Consider the following 7,783-nt stretch of genomic DNA (forward strand, 5'->3'; position numbering starts at 1 on the left):
CAAATAAAATGAGATGGGTTGAGGTAATAGGGATTCTAATATATGGCCTGGGTTTAGTGCTTAGCACAAGGGCTGATGCCTTAGCCTTGTAGGAGTTTGACAAACAGTTGCTATTATGAGCTCAGATTTCAGGGTTCTCAAAGATTCTATTTCGTGGTTCCTGAGATTATGAGGTGCTCTGATTTTTCAAATATTCAAAATGATCTGTTTTTGATGTTCTTTGGTTCTTTGGCTCCAAGTGTCTTGGATAACTGAGGCTGTTTTCCAGGAGGCCCTACTTGCCATGCCCTCTGCCCCCTGATGCTCTCAATCTCTGCCTGGGAAGTAGGGCAGTGGGGGAGGGGCCAGCCACTGCCTCCTCATGGCCCACATTCAGGGCTGGCTGTGGCAGCCCAGGGCCTCAGAGCCAGGCTGCAACCAGGATAGCAGCCTCCAGGCCCCAGGCCTGCGTCATTTCTGAGTGTCCTTGGCCAGGGCCACCAGGGCAGGTGCTGGGGCTGCCTTTCTAGGCAGACAGGGCCCCTTGAATCTGCAGGACTAGGAGTAGGGAAAGTTGACACCGCCTCTTCCTGACTGAGCTTTGTCCCCAGTATGTCATGACCGCGGACAAGTCTTGGAGCAGAGGAGCATGGGGTTGTCCCAGGTCCAGGTCGGTGGTGCTTGACACCTTTCACTCCCAGGGTCAGACCTTTTCCCACCTTTATGGAAGAGGCTGGGCCAGGAGTGGTGGAACAGGAAAGAGTAGTGGTCCTTGGTGGAATTAACTATCCTTTTATTAGCACAAAATAACATCCACCTAGTTGCCCCAAGGCCCAAGAATAAGTTAAGGCACAGAGCAGGTGAAGGGCGAAGGGGGGTGTTCTCAGCTGGGGCCTGCCCCAAACTTCCTGAGCAAACTCCCGAAGGGGCTGGGTGTTGCAACACTCCCGGAGGGGCTTCTCCCTCGGAGGCAGTGTCCTGGGGCTTGAATCACAGGTGTTCTGCCCGAGGCTCACTTCTCGAAGTAGGGCAGGTAGAAAAACTGGAAGCCCCGGTGGCCCTTGACGGCACAGTAGATGAAGATCACGTGGTACACTGTGGGGGCGGAGTCTGTCACCAGGAAGCCTTGCCCAGCCCCTCCCTCTCCCCACCCCCTTGCCTGCCTGCCCATACCTCCGGGGATCAACAACAGGAAGCCGGGCACGAAGAAGATGGCACTGGAGACACCTGGTGGAGGGAGAGGTGGTAGCTCAGGGTGGGAGGCCATAGCACCAACAGAGGGTCGCACGCTCCTGTCGTGAACTGCCTGGGCAAGCCTCCCTCTCTGCTGAAAAAAGGGCAGATTCCTTCTGGGAGGTGGCTGGGCTTGCTAAGGACCCATGGGCACGGGTGGGGGGCACTCACCTGGAGAGGGGGCCACCTCCAGTCCCACGCCGACCAGGATCAGCACTGCACACAGATGGGGCCACCAGGGGGTGAGGACTAGGCCTTCCACCCCAAACCCCAGACCAGACCTGAGGAATGGTGTCCCCCACCTCAGGTGAAAAGCCCCTGGGCAGAGACCCTCCCTGGGAAGGTCACCTGTGTTTTCAGAGCAGGCACTTTGCAGGCCCTAGGAAATGTCTGTGAAATGAGATTTTTGCTCCTTGGTATGGATTAAGTCATTCAGTAAATACTTAGGGAACACCTCCTGCATGACTAGTACTAGGAATTCCATTGTGAAAGGCAGATAAGGCCCAGCCCTTGTGGCTCTTCCTTAGTAGAAGGACCAACAAGAACATGAAGGCTATAACCCAGGTGATCAGGATATGTGGGGAAAAGACAGGGTAGTGTGGGAGCCGAGAGGTGCTGCCCCAGTCAGCGTGGAGGGCCAGGGAGAGGCTTTATGGAGGCAGTGATATCTACGTGGAGAAAGGTCAGCATCAGCAAGAGCAATCAGAGTTGATATTGACCACTTACCAGGCACTGTCTTATTAGTCACTTTGACAGGAGACAGGTATAAAAGAAAACTGAGGCACACAGCGGGAGTCACTTCCCCAAGGCTGTCTGACTCTAGAGGCTTTGCTGTGGGGATCATCAGGCAGACAGAATTCCAGACAGAGCAAACCTCATGGCAAAGGCTCGGAGGCTGGAGGGAGCTGGGCCTTTCCAAAAGCTTCCAGCAAAGGCTACACTGGACAGGAACAGCTCAGGCTGCAGGAATTTGGTAGGGCCTGGAGTCCCAGGCAAGGTTAGTTGATGTCAGGGAAGCTGAAGAGGTCAGGCAGGATCTGCTTTTCGCTCAGACTCCTGGGTCCACAGAGGAAGAATGGGGGATTTGGGGGGTGCAGCAAGGGGAGTGGTACCGCCTGGGGGATTAGGGGGCCACCATGGGCTGGTGTGTGCTTTGTGTACAGCACAGTACCTCAGAAAGGGACACAACTTCACTCCCTGCACCCTGACTAGGGCTGTGGATGCTGCTTTCTCAAAAGAGGCATCTTTAATTCCTACAAGGGCCCTTATTGGGGTCCTTATGTAGTTACCCATATGGGTTTAAATCCCAGCTCATCCACTTCCTAGCTGCAGCTTGAGCAGGCCCCTCCATCAAAATGAGCTTTATGTCCTTATTGCTGAAGCTGGGGTGGTATCACCTTGTGGGGCTGAAGAGGAGCCAGTGGCCAGTGCCACTGGTACTTGGCATAAAGTGCTATTGGGAAGTGGTAGCCCCCCCTCAACACACACCTGGAGCTGGGGCTGGGCTTTCTGGCCTAGAAGGCCTGGCTGGCTGTGGAGCTTTGACTTTCCTGGAGATGAGAGGAAGAGGAGCCACAGCAGAACCACAGCTAGTCCTTCCTTGTAGACCCCTCTTCACCATAATCCTAGATCCTTTCTGGGGACCCTGCCCCCTCTGTTCCATAGAATGACAAGGTTGGCAGTCAGAAACATATGGGTGTGACACTGGCCTGCTCTAGACCTCAGTATTCTCATCTGAGCAATGGAGGAGGAGCGAGGTCCTGGTCAGCAGTCAGACTCCAGAGAAGGGGAAGTGATAGCCCTCTGGATGGGGCTGGAAGGCACTCAGCATCCCTGGCCACAGGGATACCTGCACCTGGCTCTATACACAGGTTCTAGGCCCTGCCTCTCATTTAGTGAGTGATATCTGTAAGGCCAAAGTAGACACAGAATAGCAGTTACTCTTCAGTCCCCTGATGGATTAAACAGGTTAAGCTTTAAAGAAAGTCTTTAGAGCACTGATCCAGGTTCTATTTCTGCTGTGTGATTTCCTGGCTGGGTGACCAGGAACCTGGGCTTGCCCCTCTCGAGGCCTCAGTTCCTCACCTGTAATGTGGGGATGCTGAGAGGCACACTGCACCAGGGGGAGACAGCCTACACAGAGGGAGGGCAGGGGAGTCAGGACCCTCAGGGTACTCACCCAGCCCCAGCAGCAGGAGCAGGAAGGAGGCCAGCACTACCCGGCAGTTCTTCTGGATTAGAGGGTGTTGGGTCCAGCTGGGTGGCAGGAGAGCAGGATGAGTGTGAAAAAGGTGAAGGGAGGGGGTGGGAGAAGGGCCATGGCTGATTGGCCAATAGTACTTGGAGTCTGGGACTCATTCTAAGAGGGTCTCACCTGCAGCAGGCATTGTAGGAGCGCTGGGTGGTGCTGCTGATGGTACTAAAAGACCACTGGGAGCTGCGGATGGATGTTCGGCCAGAATCCCTGCAGGACAGGGCTTGGTGAGGGGCGGGGGAAGCTAGGAAAGGGACACCTTTGGGATAGGAGTCCTGAAGAAGTGTGTATGTGGGTGGGTACAGTGCATAGGGTTGGCCCCCAAAGGACTAGGGGCTCTGAGAGGGGACAGAAAATGAAAAGGAATTCAAAGGCTGGGGGGTTCTGCAAGACTAGGGGTGGAAGAAGACTAGGGATGAAAGCTAGGGGTTTCTGCAGCATAGATGACCTGTAGGGAGGTGAAGGGGTGAGGGGAAGCAGACTAAGGGTAAGAAAGCGAAGGGTTTCTATAGCTTTAAGACCTGGGAGGGGTAGGGAGATGAGATTGGGCACTAGGGTAAGGTGACTATGCTGGACAGGCGACCCCCTGATGGGAGTGGGGCTAGGAATCCTTATAGGTTAGAACATAGGAGAGCTGAGTGTACTGGGGTCGTGCACTGGTAGGTCCCTGTGGACAGGAGCTAAAGGCATGGAGCTCAGGGGACAGGATGGGTCCCCACCTGGCCCTAACCTGGTGCTGACTCCCCCATCTGGTTCCGGAGAAGGCTGGGCTACATCTTCATCATTCTGCAGGTTCTGTTCCAGAACACAGGGTTCAGAGGGTGGCTGGAGTCAGGCCCTTCCTCACTCCCCTCCTTGGGGAGAGGAGAAAAATCGCCCATACAGCTGCTTCCCCGGCCACCTGGCAGCTGCTCACCTGGCCCTCCACCCTCCCAGCCGAACGGGTTTGATGATTCACAGAAACCGAAACCCAGGTAGGAGGTGGGTGGATGGTGGAGGTGTTGGAGAGCCGGGTTCAGAAGGGGTCCGGTTGAGGGTTCCCTGCATGGGTTCCAGGAGCGCGTGACCTCTAAAGTTCTAAGGATGATATTTCAGGGGCCCAGCAAGGCAGGACTGGATTAGGGGGGGAAGGGCCCAGGGTTCCCGGGTTTAGGGCACAGGAATCTAGCCTGGGTCCTCAAGAAAAGGATTCTAGGAATGGTGGAGGCTTTTTCTGTTCAGTGGGAGTCAAGGGGTGTGAGCAGAGGTGTAATGTGAGTGGGAGCCCCCAGCTCAGAGAAGATGATCGGATGGAGACTTCCAGAGCACAGACGGGGATACAGGTTCCTAGGTAACAGTTGCTCTGGCTCTGAGCAACATCTGGTTCAGTTACAGAAGGGCTCTCCAAACCAGCGGGGGCGAGGGGTCAGCCCCCTGGATGGGTGGAGACTCCAGGAGAGCTCTCCATTGTAGCTGGGGGATGAGCTCCCTGGCCAGGCTCTCCAGTGCTAGCTGTATACCGAAATCAAGGTGACAGGTTCCGGGAAGGGCTCTGGATCAGGGGTCACACCAAGGGCGGTCTCCCGCTCCAGCTGGGGCTTCTAGGCAGATTCTTCCCCCGAGCTTGGGTTCTCCAGGGCCCGGCCTGGAGCGGGGTGAGGTGGGCCGGGCCCTTCACCTGATAGCGCAGCCGGGACTGCTTGTCTTCGTCAGCCGCCTCGAACCGGGCCCGGCGCTCGAAATGTAGCGGCCCGAAGCGGGCGACTCCGCTGGATTCGGGCCCAGGACCTGCGTCCTCCAGGGTCAGCTCGAAGGCGTCATCGATGCTGAACTGGGATCGGGTGGCACTCATGGCCCCCGCCCGCTCAGGCGCCCTGCCCCGCCGCCATCTGAGCCCGCCACCCCAGATCGCCGCGGCCCCGCCCCTACGCGCAGCTCCCGCCTCCGCGCTTTCTCCCGGGGAGTTCGACTGGCCGGCACCCCGGCCGAGGCCCTGCCCCACGCAACGGTCCCGCCCTTGCCAGTCCTCACCAGGCCAGAGCTGCCGAGCGCCGAGCTGGCTGGCGGCCGGGACGCTTCTTGCCGGGAGCCGGCCAGGCCCGCGGCGCCGCCCAGCGGCCGCCTCAGCGAGCAACAACAGCCGGTGCCTCTCTAGGGTGTGATCCTTGGGCCCCACGTGGGCTCGCAGGGCTGCAAGAGCTCCAGTCGCCCAGGTCAGAGAGGTGGCCTTTTGCCTCCCAGCCCATCCTCCAGTGCCAAAGGAAACTGGTGGAAAGAGACAGTTCCCTCACCTCACCAGGGCCCTGGGTGGACGGAGTGTTTTTGCCATTTTGCAGATGTGGAAACTGAGGTTCAGAGTTTATGTGGCTTTCATTGTCCTCCAGTCAAGTTTCTATGCAGTAACAAAAGTGATCTTTTAAAATACGGGTTTTTTTTTGTTTTGTTTTGTTTTTGGTACCGCGGATTGAACTCGGGCAGGCGCCGGAACCACTGAGCTAAATCCCCGGCCCTAAAATATGTTTTTCTGTGTTACTCTTAAATAAAACTTTTTTAGGGGTTGGTGGGTGTAGTTCAGAGGGTATACAGGTTCAATCCCCACCACTATAAATAAATAAATAAAAACTAATGCTGTTAAAACTTTCCTCTTCTTGCAGCTGGAGATTTAACTCAGTGGTTTCGCGGCCTGCGGCACAAGCACAAGGATCGGAGTTTGGTGCCCGGTACCAAAAACAAAACAAAACAAAACTTTGCTCTTCTTAAAACTTCCAAGGGGTTTCTACAGTAGTTAGAATAAATTCTGTGTCCTTGGCTTGGGCTTACAATGCTCTGAATGTCAGGTGCCTGTCTACCTTTCCCACCCTTGGACCTTCCCTCTGCCTTTTTCCACCTCACACAGCCACGCTATGCCCCAGCTGTATTTAGCTTAATGTATAAACAAACAAACCAATAAACATTTGTGGCAGGAATGAATGGGTAGTATGCTAGAGTTCCAAACGCTTGGAAATAGCAGAACTGAGATTTGAACCTAGATCCTCCCAGCTACTGGAGTACCTGTCTTCTTCTGCCTCATCCACCCCCTTTCTGATCTGTCCCATTTTATGAAGGAACTGTGACAACTCTACATCACAGTTTGTGACACCTCATCACTATGATCGAGGCCCCTCTTGAGTTGTGTTAATCCACTTTTCTCCCTTCACTTTCTACCATTCCTCCTCTTCCCATTCTGTCAGACCTCACAGCAGTGTGCTCAGTCTGCTTCCCTGAGTCCTGCCTGGCCTGCACCACACATGGCATCATCCCCTATGTGGATGTGTTTGCAATTTACAAACACTGTGTCATGTAGCAAACTCATTCTGTTGTTTACATTTTTACATTTTTCCACTCAACACTAATGTTTTCCACGTGTATTTCATTTTTTTTTTCTACTAGCTGCTTGCATATTACATCACTATGAGCTTTCAGCACATTTTTGGGGGTTTGTTTCAGTACTGGGAATTGAACCCAGGACCTTCACTTTGAGCTACATTCCCAGCCCCTTTCAAATTTTTTATTTTGAGACAGAGTCTCACTAAGTTGCTAAATTTTCCAGGCTGGGCTCAAATTTGAGATCCTCCTGCCTCAGCCTCCCAGAGTGCTGGGAATACAGGTGACAGAACTTTTATCATCCACCTCATGCTCACAGTGATCACATCAGGTTGGGCCTATCACACACATCACTGCCATGCACATTTTCCTTCTGTCCTCTATGAATGTTGGGAGAACCTTCTTGGGATAGGATTTCCAGGCCATGGGGCATCTGTCACGGTGTGTGTGTGTGTACTATACTGCACCTCCACTCTGCTGTCTGAGCAGCTCTCCTGGATTCCTAAACCCAACCTCAGTAAAGGATTAAAGGGACTAAGTTTAAAAGGGAAAATAAAGACATTTTATTTGCAAAAGAAAGGAGAGAACAGAAAGCAGCCCTGTGTGTGAGAGTAGAGGGTCTGAAGACTGAAAACCCAAGAGCCCTTCTTTCTTGGATGCTTTTATTGGGTGACAGAAAGACCTTTCCCTCGGAGTTTGTCACAACCCAATTGGCATTCCCAGGCCCTAGGACCCTCACCCATGCACCATTGGGTATGTGCATCATCATCATCATCATTATAATTATTATTATTTTCTTTGAGACAAGGTCTCCCTTTGCAGTTCAGGCTATCCTTGGGCTCACTATGTAGCCCAGGCTGTCCTCAGATTCACAGGCATCCTACTGCCTCAGCCTCCTGAGTGCTGGGATTACAGGTGTGTGCCATCACACCCACTACCTGGACATTTTTAAATGAGCTTCATTTGTTTTTTTTT

The 7,783-nt window shown here is 53.8% G+C and overlaps 1 protein-coding gene across 7 annotated transcripts; it reads right to left on the reverse strand.

Annotated features, from left to right (window-relative positions):
* Positions 1–755: 755 nt before the first annotated feature.
* On the reverse strand, positions 756–5,372 carry Tmem134 (transmembrane protein 134). Of its 7 annotated transcripts, XR_015448857.1 has the most exons (8): positions 5,124–5,370; positions 4,197–4,261; positions 3,587–3,676; positions 3,392–3,468; positions 2,701–2,762; positions 1,384–1,428; positions 1,153–1,206; positions 756–1,074 (listed from the first exon to the last, which is right to left on the reverse strand). XR_015448857.1 is itself a non-coding variant. In XM_004852232.4 (7 exons), exons 1-7 carry the CDS (start codon positions 5,295–5,297, stop codon positions 992–994), a joined length of 588 nt encoding a protein of 195 aa, XP_004852289.1. In that variant the 5' UTR covers positions 5,298–5,371; the 3' UTR covers positions 756–991. The 7 variants fall into 7 exon arrangements, 6 of the variants coding, with proteins under 6 accessions (XP_004852289.1, XP_087061166.1, XP_004852291.1 ...); XM_004852232.4 differs by lacking the exon at positions 2,701–2,762 and having other exon boundaries at positions 5,124–5,371; XM_087205040.1 differs by lacking the exon at positions 2,701–2,762 and having other exon boundaries at positions 756–1,206; positions 5,124–5,371.
* Between the last annotated feature and the right edge of the window lie 2,411 nt (positions 5,373–7,783).

Source organism: Heterocephalus glaber, unplaced genomic scaffold, assembly GCF_053883595.1.
Source record: "Heterocephalus glaber isolate CG9 unplaced genomic scaffold, H.glaber_assembly_v1.0 deba00000594, whole genome shotgun sequence".
Taxonomy (NCBI): domain Eukaryota; kingdom Metazoa; phylum Chordata; class Mammalia; order Rodentia; family Bathyergidae; genus Heterocephalus; species Heterocephalus glaber.